General features: G+C 33.7%; 2 protein-coding genes across 8 annotated transcripts in view; one reads left to right on the forward strand and one right to left on the reverse strand.

Moving 5' to 3' along the window:
* Positions 1 to 2,161: 2,161 nt before the first annotated feature.
* On the reverse strand, positions 2,162 to 20,810 carry LOC149083162 (nucleobindin-like). 7 transcript variants are annotated; one of them, XM_089236323.1, is made up of 13 exons: positions 20,683 to 20,810; positions 19,119 to 19,256; positions 16,319 to 16,420; positions 15,986 to 16,115; positions 13,648 to 13,745; positions 12,460 to 12,645; positions 12,095 to 12,185; positions 9,995 to 10,053; positions 9,310 to 9,402; positions 8,328 to 8,417; positions 7,431 to 7,502; positions 5,957 to 6,724; positions 2,162 to 4,374 (listed from the first exon to the last, which is right to left on the reverse strand). In XM_089236323.1, exons 2-13 carry the CDS (start codon positions 19,254 to 19,256, stop codon positions 4,312 to 4,314), a joined length of 1,890 nt encoding a protein of 629 aa, XP_089092449.1. In that variant the 5' UTR covers positions 20,683 to 20,810; the 3' UTR covers positions 2,162 to 4,311. The 7 variants fall into 7 exon arrangements, with proteins under 7 accessions (XP_089092449.1, XP_089092446.1, XP_089092451.1 ...); XM_089236320.1 differs by having other exon boundaries at positions 15,884 to 16,115; positions 20,683 to 20,798; XM_089236325.1 differs by having other exon boundaries at positions 20,722 to 20,787.
* A 684-nt stretch (positions 20,811 to 21,494) lies between these two features.
* The window catches only part of LOC149083163 (uncharacterized), a 54,453-nt gene continuing 53,792 nt past the window's right edge, over positions 21,495 to 22,155 (forward strand). The window contains exon 1 of the mRNA XM_089236331.1: positions 21,495 to 21,946. The gene's annotated coding sequence lies outside the window, so the exon portion shown is untranslated. The remainder of the gene's footprint in view (positions 21,947 to 22,155) is intronic.

Genomic DNA, 22,155 nt, shown 5'->3' on the forward strand with positions numbered 1-22,155 from the left:
AAAGATTAACCACCTGTTTGCAAATTTGATGGTTTAATTATTACCAGGTTTCTTTCGTTGATGGGAAAAATCAGTTTTTGTCCCCATGGTTCTTAAAAGATACATTTATTTTAATATTACTGTTATTTCAGTCGAGAAACCATGAGATACATGTAAAAATAAAAGGGTACTGTCCTATTATAACCATATCAATTAGTGCTATTTTTGTCCAAGCGAATTTCCTCAGAGTCAGCAGTCATACTGGAAGTAGTAGTTAAATGAAAACCTGGTATTGTACCAAAGGCATGTTGAATAAAAAAAGCCAAAATATATGCCGGTTTGGTATGGTTATAATGGAAAAGTACCAAAATAAGTAGTTGCTGGAAAAATTTATTTTTACTGGGGAGGTGATCAAATGAAACCTATTTGTGCAATATCACTACAACTGGTGCAAACTAATCAACAAGAACATTCGTCTCCATTGTGTTTGTTCTGAATACCATTGTTTCAAATTTGTTTTTCGACCAAGTTACGTGATTTAATAGTCTTTTACAGAAACGGTTTGTGAAATGGGTTTCATCTACTATGAAAACTGCATGAAACTCAAAAGGAAATTAAACGTTACGAATTATCCTAATTTTTGGTGTCTAGAATGTGTTTTGTAAAAAAAGAGGGGACTCTGGGAAATGCAAACTTCTATTTCTGAACTGAGCATACCATCAGTCTATCACCATTACGGGTAATTTCCTACTGCAAAATATTGGTTGAAAAAGTTTTTCAGTCAGAAATCATGTAATCAACCAGACTGACAACTGAACCTATCAATCAGCAGCTGATGCCCAGAAAGCATTGCCTGTTCGTTAACCCTAGAACAGCAGCCATTTTGTTTCGGGGCAGAACTTTACCCATCCATCCCAGGTATGCCTCAACTGAAGTTCTCTTGGGGGGGGGACCAGTGTTTTTTTACAGACTGTACAGTAACTTATTTTGGAGGTGGACATATATAGACACCATTAAGCAGGTTTTTTTTTTTTTGGTATCATTCTAGGATTATATATATAACCCTCAGAGTGCTCCCATCATACACAGATGAATATAGTAACCTGCTAAATCATCCTGAGATATGAATTTTTTTATCAAGTTCTTGAAATGACGTATAGATGGCATATATACGCACATATTTTTTATATATATATACTATATTTTTTTGTTTTCCTATTCTCTAACAGATTTGCTTGTACTATATAGGACAGGGTAGATTGTTGAATAGTGATGGAGTGCCTGCTTGCCCCCAATCACTATTTTGTCTGATTGTGGGTTTTAACCCAGATTCTCTGTATGGAACCTTTTTTTCAATTGTATCATACAGTGAAACCTGTTTGAAATGGAATGTGAAGAAACTAAAATAATATTTCATTTTATAAAGGTGTACATAAAAGCATTAATCAACAGGGTACGTTGATTTAAATCATTAATTTAAGTCAACATTTTAATTGTTTTTTCTTTGTTTTGTTCTTTTATTTCCTTGTTTTTTCAATGATATTGAAGTAAATGTAACCTGGTATGGTTTGAGATTAAAAAAGATTACTGAAGATCTTTGAGGTAAATATAGACTTGAACTTGATTCCCTAGATAGTGCAGAAAGAAAGCTGCTTCATTTCTAGCTATTGTGCATGGAAAACATTGCAGAAAACTATAGGAAGCTAAACTGCACTATATGTAGTGCATTGCAATGTGGCACTAAGGTTCCCATGATTAATAAACAGAGGAATAATTTTCTATATAAAGCCTTGCCCTAATTGCTGATTTGAAATAATAGATGTTGTACCAACATAGATATTATTGGGCTTTCTACTTTACTTTTTGTATTAAAATTTTGAGTTCGCTCTTTTTTTTACCAAAACCCATTAAATCTGTGAAAGAATAAAAATGTGTAAACTATATTATATAAGCATCATCATGCAAGTCAGAAACACATTCATTCATTGTGCAAGAAACAATCTTGCCAATATACAATGTTTTATTTCGTTGATGCTGAATGGCCCTTTGGTTGTACATCGAGTGAATTGAGATACCTTCACCTCATATAAGATACTGAGTTGCCACCACTCACTCACTTAAATGAGGGGGATTCATGAATAAAAGCATTGTTCTATTTAAAAAAAAAAGTTAATTTGAGCTCAATGACCTTTCATGTTACATAAACAGAGATTTTTGATGTTCGTATTTTTTGCTCACAGTTTGTTTGTAGTTTATTCATTAATGCTTAATGAAATTTGAGTGATTAGGAGAAAAGCAGTTACGTGATGTGAAAACATTAGGCATTCTTAATGATTAACAAGATTTGTTTTAATTAATTAAAATATGCTTTTCATTTAAAAAAAATGTTTTTTTCTAATCACTATTTTTTCATACCTTGTTAATCAATGTAGGGAGTATTTTTTTTATTCCCTCAAAGACAGCTTTCTGTCTCAAAGAATATCCATCTTAAGTTTTGTATTTTCAGTGCCATCTATCTTTCAAAAAAAGACAACTGAAAAAAAGGGGATTTTTTAATGCTACTGTTTTGAGACTGACTATTCCCGAAGCCTATGGTTTAAACCAACATTGGAAAGAATAGGGAACTTTATAGAACTTTTTCTATAAATTTCCAAACAGCATTTGAGAAAATAACAACATACTCTGCCAAACACTAATCTAAGTCTTCAAGATGATGCAAGCATAATTCCACTGAGAACATTTGTATAAGAACAATTCATGCACTGTGATGTGCTAGTTTAATTAATAAATCAATGTTAGCCTATGCATCAACTCGAGTGTTAATTCGTCAGTGTGTCATACATATTTTTACTTCATTTTCAAAATTTTAAATAAGATTAATAAGAAATCTGTTCCTTAATAAAATCAGTGATTTTAATAAACAGCGAGCACTGCATCGAAGTCTGTGGTAGTGACCAAACAGTTTGAGAACCAATCCAAGTCGTTCATACACAATATCAATAGTCGTCTCAAGTAATGGATGCATATTCAAATGCCAGCTTCTAATATAAAAACACATTCCTGCTTGCTTTTATACTAGTTGCCTTCAATTATGCCAAACCAGCAGACATACCATTTTGTACACCCTAGTGAATCCACTCAAACCAGTCTCATTTGATCAGCCCTTCATACCAGGGCTTGACAAATTAGAATGTTATGAAGAAAAACGCTTTCTAGTAAAATATTATGGAAAAAAATTATTTTCAGAATAGAAATGGGAGGGGGGGATTGCTACACAATGAGATCTGGTACTATGATTTAAAAATTTAAATATGTAAACAGTTACTCCTAGCTAATTATGAGGGCTCCAGAACATTAATGTGCCTGGTGAACGACAATCATGGATAAAACCCTCACTGAAATCTAACCGAGGGTAATGTGTCAGGAGTGTTGATCTATTGAATCATCCCATATTTTACGCAGACCCATTTCTCCCATATACTTTGGCTTTTGGGAGTAATGATCTCCTACTTTCTGGCCACAGGGTTGGTATTTATAAAACTTTTGTTCATTATAAATTAAATTTTGATCAAATTTGACACCAACAAAAGGTCTGGCTCTTTAATGAGGGAGGGTGGGGCATGCGAAGAAAATATGGTCCAAAGGGGCCATGAGTTGAATGAGAAACACTGGTCTATATAGCAAAATAATATTTTTTTTGGTGGCACACCAACATAAATTCCGAAAAGTCTCATACCAATAGACTCGCCATGGAAACCCGGAATTTGTCAAGCCCTGCCTCTTATGCAATTATTTGGTTTTAATACAAAGAAATTTCATCCCATCAAGAGTTTGTAATGACTTCATACATACTATATTGTTCTCCGCAAAAATCATTAGGAATAAAAAAATTTAAGAATAATACATAGTTATAATGAATTATTTGCAACCTTTCTCAAGTGAATTGTGAAATATCATATCCATACTAATATATACACAGCAGAATTTCCAAACAATATACATAAAAACAACAGTATATCTCCACAACCAAAATACATTTTTCTGTTTCATCAAAATGTCATGACTAGCCAGAACTAAAAGGTATAATCATGTGAGTGGGAATTTCCACATACTGAAATTTAAAGAAAGCTTTATCAAAGAACATGATAATTTTACAAGATTTGTTTTTTCAACAAGTTCTTAAAAAATAATGAATTTGGCATCAATTTGGAAGGATTAAAATAAGAAGTATTTAACGTATATAACTAAAACAAGATGATGATTTATATAAGGAAAATCACAATTTTAAAGTTTAGGATTTAAAATAAAAGGAGTGGAGCAAATTAACATTTCTCAAGCCTTTTGCTGCTGCTGTTGTCCACTCGGCGCCACTTTTTGAACTGGTGGATTGGGTATCTGTGAAAACAAACAAAACAATCTTTAGTTTTCTTACTAGTTCAGAAAAATTGTAATCAAAATTAGTCATAACATTCAAGAGGGTGTAAAATTGAGTTGTTATAACAGAGATGTGTCATTAAAAGTGTGTTTCTTTTAGAGTGTTCTCTCTAACATATCACGATAATTCATGTCCAGTTGCCTCCACTTATTAGAATCATGGATAATGTTATCAGTCGAGTATTATTATCAGTTTTGCAAACAATGGAACGGACCAATATCATAACATGGGAAAAAAATTCGTTAATTTGTTTATAGTTATCAGGACTTTGGATAATGTTTTTTTTTTTTCTGTCAAAAGTTATTTTTGCACATTCTGAAGCTAAGGTTTAACCAAAAATTCTTTCTCTGTAAGTTATTGGTATCAGGCTGCAAGACTGTAGGAGGCTAGGTGTGTTCTCTGCTCCCCAAAGTTACTAACAATATTTATGCCGTATACATCATAGCCAACAATACAGGGTGCATACCTGCGTTCCTTGCTGCAAATTTCTGGCAAACTGTTAATCTTAAAGGCCCACTTCAAATTAGAAAAACTATCCAAAAAACATGTAGACCTCAGAAACATCATTCATATTGCAAGTTGTATAGTTATTGAAATATAAAAAGATTAACTTTTTATACAGACACCCTGTCCTAAAAAACCCAATCAGAAAGTTGTTGCCCTATCTCTTTCTCTCTCTTGAGGCCAAAAATGAAAAGTACACGCAAGATATTTGAATTAAATGTTTGAGAAAATGTAGGAAAGAACCACATAAATGAGAGGAAGAAGTGTGTCCGTCAGTTTAAGCGGTTCTTTCCCCCCCCCCTCTTTAGTATTTTAATTCAAATATCCCAGTAAATATTGGACTTGGAAACGTGGATTTTTTTCTTCTTTTTGTTGGCTTATGAAGAGACAGGGCAAGCAACTTTCTAATTGAGTTTTCGAGCATACAGTGTCAGTATAAAAAGTCTTTTTTTTTCATTTTAAAATAACTTAATAACTATACAACCCCTTGCAATATGAATGACATATATCTGAGTTCTACACATTATTTGGATACTTTTTCCTAATTAGAAATAATCCTCTCAATGGTTCTCCAGTAATTTTCAGAAGGAAACAGCTATGCAACCTGTATAAGAGAACTAGAAATTTGAAAAAATATGGTTGATAGCCAATGGATATAAGGGGTTATTCAAGTATTACGTAAGCAGATTTTCAGCCATTTTTGACCCCTCCCCCCTGTCAGCAAAATTTCGTCAGCAGCTTAGAATATTTCATACCTTCAAAAAGGGGTGGTTGATGACGTAAGGAACCTTCAAACCCTCCCCCTTGTCATCAAAAGTCAGCAAATCCAAAACCCCCCTCCCCTCGATGCTGACGTAATACTTCAATGACCCCTAATTACAAGCTCAGCCAATGAACACAGAAATATAAGTGATTTGGTAAAATCCCCCCAATCATGGAACCATGGATGAACTTTATTGTGTCTATAAAAAAACAATCCTTTAGCATTGTGAAAACAGATCAGAACAGCTTATAAAGATGTGTATTGAAAATATTTACCTCGTTCAAAGTCGATGGCGCCTGTTTCTGTGCAACATGTAGCTGTTCTTGATTCACCTGTTTCTGAACGGGAGCAGGATGTTGAACTTGAGATGCTTGACCCTGATAATGTGGAGGCACATTACCAACAGGTTGCTGTTGAGGTACATTGCCAATATGCTGCTGAGGTACATTGCCAATATGCTGCTGAGGATTTCCCTGCACTGGATGTAGCTGTTGAGGGTGACCTTGGGGAACCTGTTGCTGTTGTGGATGGCCCTGTTGAACTTGCTGGTGCTGAGCATAGCCCGGTTGAATTTGCTGTTGTGGATGCCCCTGCTGAATTTGCGGCTGTTGTGGATGGCCTTGTGGAACAAACTGTTGTTGAGGATGCCCTTGCGGAACAAACTGCTGCTGGGGATGCCCTTGCGGAACAAACTGCTGTTGGGGATGCCCTTGTGGTACATGTTGCTGTTGTTGTGGAGCACTGGCAAATTTCTGATCAACTGGTACACCCTGGTAATTCTGGGGTTGGCCTCCATGAAATTGCGCTTGCTGGTGAGGTGGCGCTGCCTGATACTGTGACGGATCTTGGTGTTGAGCATAAGCAGGTTGGTGGTAAGGTTGCTGCTGTGATGGATGCATCCCTGGATGAACTTGCTGTTGATATTGAGGGTATGCACCTTGCATGTCAGGATGTGGTACGTTGTAATTAATATTTGGAGGTATTCCTTGGTTTGGAGCATGAGGTAAATCATAATACATTCTTGGATCTCCATACTGTTGATTCTAAAATTATAAATTTTGATGTAGAAAAATCACAAGATGATACATCTTTATGTGCACAACCAATTTATTTTAAAATTTGAATCCTTCACAAAATCACATATTTTGAAGTGGTCGAAAATGTTCTGCTGAATAATTCTTTTTCTCAATATTCTTTCTTGTATAAAACAGTCGCAAATAATGATAAATAGTGTAACGATTTGCAAAGCTTTATTCTATAATTCAGTCATGATGCAAAATACTGAGTGACACAAAACATACGATTGGTGCCATCAAATTAAAGGTAATTTTATTAAATTCAGTGAACACAAAATGATTTTAAATTTTTTTTCCAGCTGAATATATCAAGATTATTAAGAAAAGACTTTTCTTGATATTATGTGGATGTGAACTCGGAAAGAAAGGTCAACTTTTCTACACAGAGACCAGTTGACTTTTCTTCCCCAGTTAAGCTTGGCATAATGCCAAACAAATCTTTTTCCTTCAAAGTGATTTTCTTTGTTCCTTCAGTTTCAAGTTAACAAAGTTTGGCTACATGATATGAAGAATAGTGAAAATAAGTTTTTCATGTTTAAAAAAAAATTATTCATATGATTGCGTTTTATGTAATTTTCACGATTTCACTTCCAATTCAACAATATCTTGTCACATTTTATTCAAAAATGAGAGCGAAAAAAGGAATATATATATATATATATATATAATTTACCATAGCCATGTGCTGTTGTCTCATATACTCTTCCAGTTCAGCTTCAGAATACACTGTCTGTTCATCTAAACCCTGTACAAAAAATTAGATTTTTGTAAGTGAAATCATATGCGTGGCTTAATAAATGGGAATAAAATTTTTTGTATATGCACAGACATCTCAAATTATCCAATGTGTTTACTTGAATATGACAAGTAACATGCATGTAGGAACTCGGCTTTAGATCTGAGTGGTTAACTTCAATGAATTTCATACTCATGGGGGAAAAAGAATACTATAAGTCAGGGGTTCTCCAGTCCTTTCCCTAATCAACGCTTATTCGCAGCTCCCTAGAGCAGTTTGACAAGGAATCTCTTCGAACAACCTTTGTCAGGGCAGACAATTTGAGAAGCCCTGCTATAAGTGAAAAATATCTTTCAGCTGAAAAATGGATAAAGGTTCAAAGGTTAATTTAAACATGATTATTTCCTAAAATCCTCTAATTTCCCTCTTGTTCATTTATTTTAAGCATAAGAAAAATTGTCACATTTGATGCAATTATCTGTAGCAGTGTATTGCAGTATCAGTGAATTATATCTCAAGGCACTGGGTAATCTTTGTTTAGCACTTTCAATAGACAAATCTATAACTGGTTTAGATCAGGGACTGTTAAACCATTTTTTTTCAAGTCTTGAGCATTGTCTATGCCCATCACCAGCAGAAGAGCACCCTACTTTTGCATAACACAGAGCTTGTAGTCAGTTATGTTCATGTGTTACAAAAATTGGTCTTAATTTTGAAAAGATAATTTAAAACAAAGGGATGTGAAACATTTTTGTTTCAAATAACAGGTAGAAAGTAATTCTGATCAGAAATAAAGTATTGAATCATTTCCAAAAGAAATAATAGTATTCTTACTTTCCACCCCTCATCTTGTTCAAAGTCTTGTTGTTGAGTCATTTTGATAAATTCTTCCAGGCTAAGTAGGCCATCCTTATTACTGTCAGTCTGGATATAAGAAACATGCATATATATTCTCAGATTGAAGAGAGAAAAAACTGTACATTTTTTTTCTTATTAACAAAAAAAAATTGCAAGATATAACAGATTGCTTCATGAGTCACACATCATGAATGAGTCAATAGCGTGTTAAATAGCAGTTTAAATACATGCAGCATATGTCACTTCCGCAAATTTAAAGATTGCAATGATTGAATCATAAGTTTTAAGAAGGAAATAAGTCTTAAAAATACATTTCATAACACATTCTCAAGTTTTTGAGAAATCGAAAAAACACTGTACGAGTGGTACATTAACTTTGTAACCCTTATGCTTTTTCAAGGTCCTATATCTGCCTGTATATAGGGACTGGTTCTCTTTTTTCTCTTACTACTCATGTGTAGAGTGAAGCTTGGAGGTACTTTAGAGTAAAAAATGAAATTTTGCTCTTTTTTTTTTTTTTGGTTTTATCCCCTTTTTACAACTGAGGGTTCAATTTTGAGAACCTTTGAATTCATGCAAGACAATGTTGAAAAACAAAACATAAAGTAGACTCTCTCTTAACTGGCTCTTTCCCTTTATACACTGGCCTTACAAAAATCCTATTCCTTACTTAATGTAAATAATATCACATTAGTACAATTAGTACAGAGTAATATTATACTGCACAATAATTCATACTCTATGGCTAAACTTTTTTTTCCCGTCATTTCTCATCGTTTTTTGGGTGAAGCTTATTTACTGGAAATTACAGCAATTAATTTTGAACTCTTTCAACCAACCAGATTCTCCATATTAAACTGACCTTTGATCATAATAAGGCTGGAAAAGATAGAGGGTCTACTTTTTTTTGACCTTCCAAGAACATCTCATACAAATAAATGATAAAAATATAGATTACTTCATTGAATATATGTTCCCTCATGCGATGATATTCTTCCTCCATCTCAGCTGGATCATCCTCTTCATTTTTAGGGTTGTACATCTTTCGTATCTGTAAAAGTTACATGACCTATCAGTGATATTACACATATTAATAATATTCATGAATGAATATATATATATATATGAAATATATATGAATGAATATTCATGATAAGTAGCTATTGAGTGGCAGATATCATCATATAAATTCTATAGGACATTGGTTCTTTTGTCACCCGCAGCTCCCTTGCCCAATACATACGTGCAATTCCCCGGATTAGTTTAGAGATATTTTCTCCCACATAAAGAACCACTTCAAAGCATAAATAGGTACACAAATTAATATCTCCAGCTCACTCCAATGCCCTTGGAGCTGTGATGCACACCTTGAGAAACATGCTAATAGGATATGAAATTTTTTAGGCTTCAGATTTGTTTGTTTGCATTCATTTTGTGTGTACATGATATTTTTGATTTCATATTTAATTTTGAATTTTGAAGCATGAAGTGGCATTCTTAAGTAAAATTCTCTTATTTATCAACTCCTATTTGATTAAATTTGCAAACTATATTTTATATACATTGTGAATTGCACATATACCATTGAGAATACATCAATTTCACCCACACATCTTTTTCACCATAATTTACAATCCAATTACCTCAGGCATGAGTACAGCCTCCACTTCTTTCTCATCTAGATGACCATCTCCATTGATATCTGAAAATTGATTTTTTCATTATTTTTTTGAACTAGTGTTGCTGTTGTTATTATAAATGAAATAAAAGTTTGCCTCCCCCCGGAAAAATGTAAATCATGTTTCCTTATTAATAAAATATGCTTGTCAAGTGGTTTTGACTGACAATACTGGACAACAATGAAATTGTGTCAGACACGAAATATACAATTCCGAATGATTTTGACCTGCAAAACAGATATCACCATGAAAAAGTTTCATTTGCTCTCGTTTTAGACATACAGTAGACTCTCTATAATCCGGCATTTTTAGACGGGTTTTCTTCAAGCATAGAAGAGTTTCCTCTTCTATGCAAGTCACCAGATGTTTTTGGACAGAAGTTTATATAATTTAAATGTCTTTTTTAAATTGACTTCCAGTAATCCAGTACACCCTGATCTGATATATGCTGGAGATTAGCAAGAGTCTACTGCAGTGGTTCTCAACCTTTTTTGTCTCACGGAGCCCTTTTTTGTCTATGGCGAAGCCTCGTAGGCATATTTTTTATTTCTCCATCAAAGTTACCGATTTACCTTTATTATTCAAAAACATTTATAATTATTTTTTTTTTCAAATTTACAATTTTTTTATACTTTCCTTGATTGGGCGCGAAGCCCTGGAGAGTTCACACGGAGCACTGGTTGAGAACCGCTGGTCCACTGTATATTGCTACCATATTAAATGTAAAAAAAGTGCTTTATGAGCGGTATCACTGGACAACAATGAAACTGCATTGGACATGAAAATATACAATTCCAAATCATTGGCCTACTGAACACAAATATCGCCATGAAAAAGCTCTATTGGCTCTTGTGTTCGATATATCACCCTGTTAACAGTTAAAATATAATTTACAAGTGTCATTGAATGGTGAGAAATTGGCGAGGACCATAGAACAATGTCACTAGGGAAAATGGCCAACCTAGATGCTGGGGCTAACTACTGTTAGACAAGTGTAAGAAATTGTTCTTATGTCCAGTAGAAACATAATGCAAAAGAATGAAGCATGTGTCAGATGCTGATAAATGAACTTATTGGTAACTTGATTGTAACTGAATACTTGATTGTATCATATCAAAATATATGATACATTTGTTTTGTGTATGCATTTCTGTTGTATTTTTAAATACATTAATGTTGTGCCTCTATATATTGGTAAACTTTCTATATATTTTTGTATTGTTTTTCCTTACATTTATTTTGTTTCCCATATACTTATGACATGTGTTTCTATGCATTATATTATTTTATTTGTGTTAAATATGCAATCTCAGAGAAAACTGTAGCCCCCCCCCCTTCCCAAAGCAGAATGTTTCACATTGTTCTGCAATGAACCCACGATAAACATGTGGGGGGGGGGGAATCGAGAAGCTATCCTTACTTAGAATTATACAACCATAAATACATTATGGGCATTGTATAGTATTTTATCATGTGTATATATTGTTTATAATTTTTGTGATTGTGTTTTTAATTGGGTTACTGTATTTTTGAAACATATGACATCCATATTTGTTATGGGCATCTTTTTCTCAGCCACCTCATTGGGCATTTTGCCTATTGTGGCGTTGTATTTGTAATTTTTTTTTGGCAGTAAGCATTCCCCATACTAGTGTTTCTTCACTACACTTTTCTTAAAATTCTTCCATTTAGCTGCTACTGCAGATTTTTTTGCAGTAGCACTGATTGTTCTGATACGTCACAGACTTTGGCATATTCTGCTTTGGGAACTGTAGCCAATCCAGCTTTTTTAATAGTAAAATTTCTGTTCTGCACACCAAATTACATAAGAAACGAATATTTTTGTTTCAGACACAGAAACTTGTTGTCAAAATTTGTTGTTCAGTATAATTCTCTAGCTATATGACAAAACTCAGCTTAGCAAAATGTTAATATTTGTAAACAAATTAATCAATGCATCAATAATTTCTGAAATATATTATTCAAGTTTAGTGATAGGAGTTTAAAAAAAAAAGGTAATGAGAAATATAGCTCCCTTTTTTCCAAGTAAAATAGTCATCTTACCGTGCATGGCAAAGAAAGTTCTTGGATTGAACTCATCTTTGGGCATATGGTCTTCTTCTTCCCACACTTGCTCAAGCTGTGGTTTGCTTCCCTGAAAAGATAACATTAAACTAATTACAAAAAAATTCATTTCTTTTCAAAAAAAATGTCCTCTTTTGGTTTTTATTATTATGTTCCGCTGAACGTTTTTAAAACTCTAAATTGGTAAAATTAATGAAATTTATCACAATTCACAAAATGTAAGGGATAGATATTACTGAGGCATCTAAAACCTTATCAGTTACATAGACATAAAATATTCAAGTATAGCAAGTAGGAGAAAAATAGAAAATATATATATATATTTGTTAAAATAGCAAACTCACTGGATGATGCACTTTTGGGTGGTCTTTGTGTTTTTTGACCATTTCTTCATGTTGTTGTTCAGTTTTTTTTCGCTCTTCTTCAGTCATATTTTTCAAACTATCCCTATATTTAAGTTCTTTCTCCATCTCATACTTTTTAAAGTCCTCTCGTCTTTTTTTATCCAGTTCTTCAAGATCCTTTGTAGCCTGAAAAAAAAATCATACTCCTTAACTTTTTTTTTTTTTTATTAAAACTAAAAATTGTGATCGCATAACTGAAGAAAAAAATCTCATCACTGCATTGACTTAGTCAATAAAAAAACATAGGTGTTCTGTTGAAAAGGTGATTTGTATTGTAACATCCTCTCTAATGCAGTTAGATCTGCATATTATGAGCATCTGAATTTAACAGGTAAATTAATATATTTTATTACAATGCTAACTGTATGGCAATTCTGTTGCTTTTAGCGAGCAGGTTTTTGACAATAGCATGGATTCAACAAGGGATTCAAAAAAAGAACTTGGAAAAAATATATTTAATGGTAGACGAGGAAAATTAACTGCAAAGAAACCCACACAAAACAGTTTGTGAGTTTCTTTCAACACTCTCATAATATGTAGATAATGCACTTGACAAAGTATGACTCCATCAAATGGTTAGACAAAAGGCTTATCTCCCCCCACTTTAGATTTGTTCTCATTGTGCAGGAACAGTAACACTTTGTCTGGAAGAGAAGCATGAACATGGAAAATGAAGACAAGAAACTGAAGCTAAGAAAAAGCCCTTTCTTAACTTCTAATACAGGCTCCATGTACAGTGTGGAGACTATGTGGTTAAGTGCAAGTTTTCACTGTTAAAACTAAATAGAAATCAAGTTACTGGAAAAAAAAAATTATGCATCAAATATGATATAACAGCATATATACTCATTATAAGCACTTGATTTCCAAAATTTAATTTTTTTACTTGAAAATGAATTTAGCGAGTAACCAGCATTTTCACTGAAAACAAGCTCCTTGTTATACATGGGTCAGACTATATATTAATACACTGAGCCAGTATTAAAATTGATGTCACTCATCACTAATAACATAGGTGAAAATTTTTTAAATCTCAAGAACACTTCTCCAGTTAAAAAGTGAGGAAAGGAAAGCATGTTGAACTGTAACAAATAAAAAATAATGATTGATATATTAGTCACAACTTACAGCTTGAATCAGTTTCTTGAAATCACTGATTTCAAAAGTGTGGATATTGTCAATATCAAGATGTATAGGTATTTTGACTCCTCCTTTGCGATCAAGACCTGGTATTCATGAGAGAGAGAGAGAGAGAAAAAAAAAAATTTAATTTCTACACTTTTTTTGTTAGGAAAATTACACTTATGCATCATTGGAGTGGCAACATAATTTTCAGCTGACTTATGGATTCTTATTACCTCTAGGATCTAGAAATAATTTATGTTCTCGATTACAAAACCGTTCCAAGCATCCTCCAGGTGTAATACATCTGTATGAAAACATTCCGACAAAAGCAAATTAATTTTTTTAAAACTCTTTAAGTAAACTGGTCTAACAAGATTGAACATTTAATTATAATAGGTTTGCAGCCTAGAGGTGGTCAAAAATAAATAAGGCATGTGGTTTGCAAATACAAATTCAAGGGCAACAACAGGCAAAATGCCCAACAAGGTGGCTGAGAAACAGACTTAAAATCTAATTCTCATAGAATCAAAATTATTCAAACCATTACCAATGAAATTTTATAGTAATACCCCCTTATATGTTGAAACAAAGAATTGGACCCTAACATAAGTTTGTGGTTCATTAAATTGCTTCAGACACTTCACTGATCCTTGGATTTTAAAATGGTTAAAAAACATTGTTTTAAATTAAAGCAGTTTCATAAAAAACAGGTGTCTTTTACACATTTTATTTCCTCCCACCTCACCTTCAGGAGAAAAGAAATGCCTATGTAAAAATATAATAATTTCATAGAATTTGATTCCTGTTTGAATTACAAAAAAATAAAATACAGGTACAGAGAGTCTTGCAAACTTCACAGGATTAGAAAAAACAACTATGTACAGGCAAGGCATACGCAGGGAGAGACACATGCTTCCTGTGCCCCCCTGAAACTATCAAAATTTAAATTTCTAATATTTAAGCAAAAACAAATTAAAGTATCGAAAGAAAATAGCTTAATATAGTATCTTAATTTCAAAATGATTCCTGAAAGTTAGTATCTGAAAATTCTCAGGAAGAAGTTCTTTTTGAACCAGCAAACGCAGTGTGTCTCCTCCGAAGGTCGATCCTGAATACACCCCTATGTACAGAAATGGTCACAAACTCAAAAAAATAGCTAGAACATTGTGGCCACAACACACACAAAATACTTCACAAAAGTAGTTTTTCCCCTTGAAGCATGAAAATTAAGGATTCCTCTTCCCCTCTTTTGTTTGAAAGAAAAACTTTCAATACCTGGGTACTTCCAAAACCTTAGTTAAAGTCTTAGTACCATGAGGGTCAACCAATTCAGATTTATAAAAACTAAAATCAAATAAAGGAGTTCAGTTTTTTTTTAGCGAGAAAAGATGAGAGACCCGTGTTCACCACAAATTAAAAATGCTCTGTAATTCAATCAACAATTACATTTTGATAATGAAATAATACTCTTGTTCTAATTATGTTATAGGAAATAGAAAATTCTTTGATAAAATTTTGATTGATTTTTCGTGAATGTCCTAAAAATGTGCAATTAATTGAGCAAAGAATGAAATTTTTTGAGCAACACAAATTACACAATACTGATCTAAATCAAACAGCGATATCAAACTTAAAAACTGAATTATATTTGAATTTTGATTGAATCAAACAAAAAAAACTTGACATTAAAATTTCATGGAAAATTAATAATTTAGAGAGAGAGTAAAAAAAATTGCAAAAATTTTACAGTAGAAATTGAGAAATTTCTAAATAATAACATTGGCTAGCAAATGAAGATGATAAATAGTATTATAAGGTAAGGGAATTTTGGGAATGAGGGTAAATGGTACTGAAGATACTGAAATTTGTCAAAGTTACAAATAATTGCATCTCCCATTTTTCAGCATTACATTTAAAAAAAAAAATTTCAAGAAAGTCTGCTCTTTCATAACAGTAGAAAGACAGTTTCTTAAAAGTTTTTACTCTTAAACTTTCAAGAAATATTTTACAGGAATAATAATTTTTTCAAACAGATTTTTCTGTGAAAATATTTCATGTCAGTCAAAATAAGCCTTGAATTGATGAAGATAAGCAAATTTGTCACTTTCCACTCATTTATATTTCCATTATTTTTGTTAGTATAATAATGTTACTGATCAATAATATAGAACTCAAGGAAATGTAGTGAAAGAGCAAAGAAAAAGCAAAGATATAGAAAAGCGATTAAGCAGAAGCCGACCTAACCAGGAATCCCCACCACCACCTTCTTGGCCACGGATAGTTCTCCACCGTCGACCATCAGGAGAAGGCAACAGGTGGCCATCTTCATCGCGGTACAGACCTAGTTCGGTTCGTTCCATCTGTTCTTGCACAAGCTTGCGTAGACGGTCAATTTCTATGCGCTTCAACTCGTCTAGTTTGGTACGAACATTATGTTTAACGAATTCCAATTGGTCAGCGATCTTACCACTCTGAAAGACATTCAAACATAGGATTAAACTCTTTAAACAAGAGACAAGGTTAGGCTTTAAATCAAGACCATATAGAGGTTATATAATTTTATTATCTAACTGATATCATTGGCATCAATAACATGAAACTGATAATAAAGAAATTATGTTCTAAAATGATACTCTTTGAAGTGTATTCACATAATTTTGTTGTCTATTTTTACCTCTATTTCTTCGACGGATATGTTTTTAAGTTTCTCTGCAAATTCTTTATCTTCTTCTAAAGCCTGGACAACTTGTTGTAAATATCTTCCATATTCTAGCCCCTACAGGAAAAGAAAATATTTTTTGAATTATAATATTGCTTTAAATAATTTACACCGGCTACAAAAGTAGGTTATAATACACTGAAACCATGATTTTAAGTTTCTCACGAAATTGAGCAATTCATATTTATTCACAATTTGCACATAGTTTATCCGAGGCCCCATAATATTTTTTCCTGTAGTCATAATGTAAACTACTTCTTCTCCCGTTTAGTACGTCATTTTCTTCTTTCATTCATCTTTCCAAAGTTAACAAGATATACGTTTACAGCCAAACATAGCTGGATCAATACCATAGAGATTGAAAGCACGGTATCTACTCAATTGTCTGTGAGTAAATTGTATGCTTTCTGTCTTTCCTTCAAACTGAGCACAACTAAGGTCTATCACTATGAGCAATTTACTACATGGTGAGTTGTGCCAGAAGTGTAAGTTTGTGTACCTAACAGTGCGTATCTAGTGTTGTGTCCAATTTTTGCAGTGCTGCCATCTATATTTCAGAAGTGAAGTGTATTTAATATTTGTATTGTTTGTAGGCCTGTTGCTCCCCGTGGAAGACTTTTTAATGGGGAGATCGACTCACATTCACACCTCAAAGTTGGGAACCACAGAAAACCAACTTCAGCCAACTACCGCTGTGGCACCAGTTGGGTTTGAACCCGGGACCTTGCGATGCAAATCTTTCACTATGACCACAGTGGCGCAAAATGTGTACTACAATAACTTCACAAAATAGTATTCACAATGTAAATATAAAATTTATACAGATATTACAAAAATTTTACATGCAAATTTCTTCCCACATGCTTCATGCAAATAGGTGAACACATAACAGAAATGGATATTATGGTGCATGTATGGTTTAGTAGTACTAATAGATATTAAATTTTTCACTTGTAGCGTTTTATTCACATTATCTGTGAAGAAATAAAATTGCAAGCCTTCCCTTGTTTTGAATGTTTTTTTTTTCTAACAGATGAATTGTCTGCTCAAGATTATTTTATAATTCATCTATTATATATAGAAATGTCCTCTCCACTTGTTAATACAAGATTCATCGAAAGACTGGTTATTTGTAGAGATGATAATTACAAGGAAGAAAATTCATCTCTGCCCGCACGGGAACTCGAACCCCGGTCTCTCGTTTCGCTGTCCATGTACAGAGATTTTCAACATATATATACGCTCCAATGTCAAAATATTCTGTTTCCATAGTTTAGTTGGCAGAGAACTCATTCAGGAAACGAGACACTGGGGTTTGAGTCCTTCTGGGTGCAGAGATGAATTTTTTTCCTTGTAATCTTCATCATCTTCACAAATAACCAGTCTTTCGATAAATCTTGTATCATCTATTATTAAATATTTTTTTTTCTTTTTTTGAAGCAACATAGAGTGCAAACAGGTTCTTTTCTCCGTCACATAAAGTACTGAGTCACATTATGTCCAGATGCTTCAAATAGTCCTTCTTATTTGCTCATTACTTTGCAAACCATTATAATAATAAGATATTATTATTGTCATCCATATCATGTGCCGATAAAAGTCTTGTGTGTTGTTACACTCCATTCCATAATTTTCACAGAGTTTTCTTTCTGACATTGTCATTTCTTATGGTAGTGAAACAATCAAGAATTGTGATTCATCCACAGAATATTTGGATGTTCATACCCGAAAGGATGTGTCAAGAATACATATGGAAATTGTATGAAATTGGCCATATATGCTGTGAAATATATTTTCAGGATAAAATTTTACTGAATATTTAGGAATGAAATTCCTATTTCAAGGTACATTTAAAGTATCTCAAGATTGAGTATGAATGTGGTAGAACTATTCCACTGTAGATGAACCTTGTATGCATTCATTTTGTGGAATTTCTAAAGAATTAGAACATGCTGGAATGTGTAGCCAAACATCCATTAGTCAGTTATACATCTTTAATGTATTTATGTTGTAAGAGTTGCACTGGTTCTGGTCATCTGCCTCCCCTATTTTGAATTGAAGATGGGTGCGATAGAAATAAAAAGTTTTGGAAAAAGAGCTCCGTTACATCTGATTGCATGATCACCACAAAAGTGCAATAATTAGCTAATTTGATGGAATCTTCACTGTTTCTTGCTTTCATGTAGCTTTTAATGGCTGAAAACTTTTAAAAAGTAGCCAATCAGTGCCACAAAATGCACTTCTTATGACATAAATTCCAAAACAATCTTATGACATAAATTCCAAAACAAAAACGAAGATCAAGTATTTTTTTAACTCAAATGGTGTGGATGGTTTATTTTCTGTTATATAAATAAAATTTAAATAAGTTTTCCAGTAGAATTAGGTTCAGAATTGAATTTGACATCGTTTAGCTTTTATGCTATATAAATTTTTTTTTCTTCCAACCAAGATTTTATGTTTTCGCTTACTTTGCGAATTTTTTTTCCCTGATCTTGTAAATTTTGGGGTCCCACCTTGTCAATTTATAACTAGAAATTTTCCAAAAAAACCTTCACAGTAACAAAATAAATAAACTAAAAAAGAAGCCTTGCCTGAAAATTCATCTCAATATTTGTCGTCAATTTATTTTATATTTTAGCATGTCATTTCATGAGCTGAGCATATAATCGCCACAGCTACATCATAATATTTTAAGAGAAAAAAATTCAAACAGTTCACAATGAAGGATTTCCAAAAAAAAAAAAAGACTAACCATATCATCGGTTTCTCCTTCAGCTTCTTTTTTCTTGGTGCCTTTCTTCTCATCTTTTTTCTTTGGATCAACGGGTGCAGACACTGATAAATGGACAAACACAACCAGAAGAAGTAATACCAGATAACGTTGCATCATCTATAAAAAATATATATGTATATTTAGATCGAGTAGACAACTCATAAAAATATTAAGCCAGGACTTGGCAAATCAAAAAAGATTTAGCCATCACAAATTTCTTAGGAACGAGGCAAAATTTTTTCCCCATGAAACCGACTGATTTAGCGATCATGTACAGAAAATTTTAGTTGCCGATACCAATTTTATGGTGGACCTGGTGCCTGGAATTTGTCAACTTGCGCTAAGCACATAAAATGTATTTTTCCAATGTATAGATTATTCTGTAGTCATTATTAGCCCAAAGCAGAATGCCTTGCAATATTTTGCAATGAGCCCTCAGTTGACAGACAGAAAATGCTTTGCCAGTAAATATTCCCATAAGTATTTTCAACATTTGAGAAGAGGTGTTCTTTTCCTTAAAATTCTTCCTGATATTGTTCTACAGCAGCGATTGTTCTATGGGGACATCCCAGTATTACGTAAGCAGATTTTCAGCCATTTTTGACCCCCCCCCCCCCCCTGCCAGCAAAATTTCATCAGCAGCTTAGAATATTTCATATCTTCAAAAAGGGGTTGGTTGATGACGTAAGCAACCTTCAACCCCCCCCCCCCCGATGCTGACGTAACAATTGAATGACCCCATGGTATGTACATAACAGTTTTGAGCATATTTCACATTAGGGATTACCAAAACCCATGAAATGAATATCATCTTATGATGTTAATATGGGAAATTGGAGTCCATATGTGATATCGCGAACATCCCCCCCCCCCCCAGCACACACACACGACGAGCCTGTATACAAGGTCCCCAGGATAGAGCCAGTGCTGTCTTAACGCACGGCTTGGGGCCCTCACGAAAATGAGATCTGATCAAAAATTTCAAGAGTAAACATGCAAATAGGTCAATAGGCATCAGAAGTATTTTAGGCCTGTGGGTGCTCGACTTAATGTTTATGTAGCAGATTATGATCTGTGAATTAATTCCGGGGGTGCTCACCCACTTCACCCCTGGCTCGAACGACATTGGTAGGCACTTCTATCCAAATAGAGGGGGGGGGGCCCTATGATGCTCACGACGGGCCCTTGGCAGGAGCATTCACCCTCACGGGTGGATGAAAACAATAAAAATTGTCATTCATATATGTTATGATTTTCTACGCGAGGAGAAACAATGAGGTTATAGAGCCAAAGCTTAAAGAATTGTTTACCTTTTTACGTATTTTCTTCCGAGATTGTAAAATTTTTTGTTTGTTTTTGACTATGCGATCGAAGACAATAAAATAATCATAAATGCCACGTATTATAAACAATCGATAAAATTGTAAACATTAAGATCAGAGAGCATATGCTGCCAAACACGCGCTACACTCAAACCAAAATTTAATAATAAATAATTTGAAGCATCATAAGAAAATTAAGAGCTATGATAATCTGGACTCACGTTATATATTTATTCAAGCTTGTAATTATGACAGCGTACCTCTAGTGTCTAAAGCGATGTCAAATGAAATAAATACACGTATGACACCCTGACATACAAACCTGAATCCACGAAACAGAAGATATTTCATTTCAGAAGTTTCCCAATGAGGAAAAAGTTAACTTGACCATATGTAACGGAGGGAGAAGTACGGGACCGCATAGGGATCATTCAAGTATTACGTCAGCATCGAGGGGGGTGGGAAGGGGGGTTTCGGATTTGCTGACTTTTGAACACAAGGGGGAGGGGGGTTTGAAGGTTGCTTACGTCATTAACCACCCCTTTTTGAAGATATCAAATATGCTAAGCAGCTGACGAAATTTTGCTGACAAGGGGGAGGAGGGGGTCAAAAAAGGCTGAAAATCTGCTTACGTAATAACTTGAATGGCCCATATAGCAAATTGATGAGAATAATCGGTTACATTTAAAACCATCTACCTCACTAAAAATCAATACGAAAAATTTGCTGGAAGTATCTTTCCTTCATTCTGGAGAAAAAAATTCTCTCATTAGTTGTTTTCTTTCATCAATGACGAAATGAGATCTTTAATTCCGAATTTTTTTTTTCCTATCAATTCCAAAATTAACGAAAGAATTTTAGCGCATTAAATTCCATGTCGATGCTGAAAATTATTTTTCATTGTTTTAAATTCCTATGGATACTTTTAAGAAAATACTGGGATCGTTTTTATTTTCACCGAGTCACGTGATCTTGCGACGAAAGATTGTGTAGGGGCACCGTTCTCAGCACTAAGGCGGAGACCGCTGACGTCATACCCTCTCCAGTAATAAGAGCTCGGTGTTTAAAACCGAAAATAAAATTTTTAATTCAAGCTTCGCTGGAAATCACCAAAAATCTTTACATATACGTGACCATACGATACTCTTTGGCCGTAGAGACTTGCATCTCTGAAAATCTTACTCGTATTTTCAACGAAACGGACTTAACCCTCTGAAATAAAGTTTTTCTCTCTCGTTAAAACATGTGAAGTGTTAAGCCAAGTTTGCGAATTCTGGACTGAGCAAACTTTCATGATCGAAGAAAATGTCTCCGGACCATAATCAGTACAATCAATATCGAAACACCCTTTCGTTCTAATCGGATATTTGACCACCAATTACCAAAATTTGCGGCCCCCGTGAATACCTCCAGGATTTTGAAATGAAAATATTCTACTCATCGGGAAGGAAATCAAATACCCGTATCCTAGTGTTGTAACAATAGGTAAGCAAGATCAAGATTTGAGAAAAATTTCAAATTTGCAATTCCGAATGAATTTGTCATACAGTTGGGGAATTTCTTGGGGTTAAAGGTGCACCAAGCTCATGTCTCGCAATCAAACTGAGGTAAGCACACAGCCATACATACCTCCTAGCTAGAAACACCACAGAACTACAATAATCCAAATCTAAGAGGGGGAGGGGAGAACAAAA

This window comes from Pholcus phalangioides, unplaced genomic scaffold (genome assembly GCF_987345545.1).
Source record: "Pholcus phalangioides strain wild (caught in Gottingen) unplaced genomic scaffold, Ppha-v1.0 ptg000009l_1, whole genome shotgun sequence".
Lineage (NCBI taxonomy): Eukaryota > Metazoa > Arthropoda > Arachnida > Araneae > Pholcidae > Pholcus > Pholcus phalangioides.

Bases quoted from the DNA above. Each gene is read 5' to 3' on its own strand.
- LOC149083162 (XM_089236320.1), bottom strand. From the start codon at position 19,256: ATGATGCAACGTTATCTGGTATTACTTCTTCTGGTTGTGTTTGTCCAT. The intron at 16,421-19,118 runs GTTAGTCTTTTT...CTTTTCCTGTAG, and splicing joins AAGGAGAAACCGATGATATG to GGGCTAGAATATGGAAGATA. The intron at 7,503-8,327 runs GTAAGAATACTA...TTTTTTGTACAG, and splicing joins AACAAGATGAGGGGTGGAAA to GGTTTAGATGAACAGACAGT.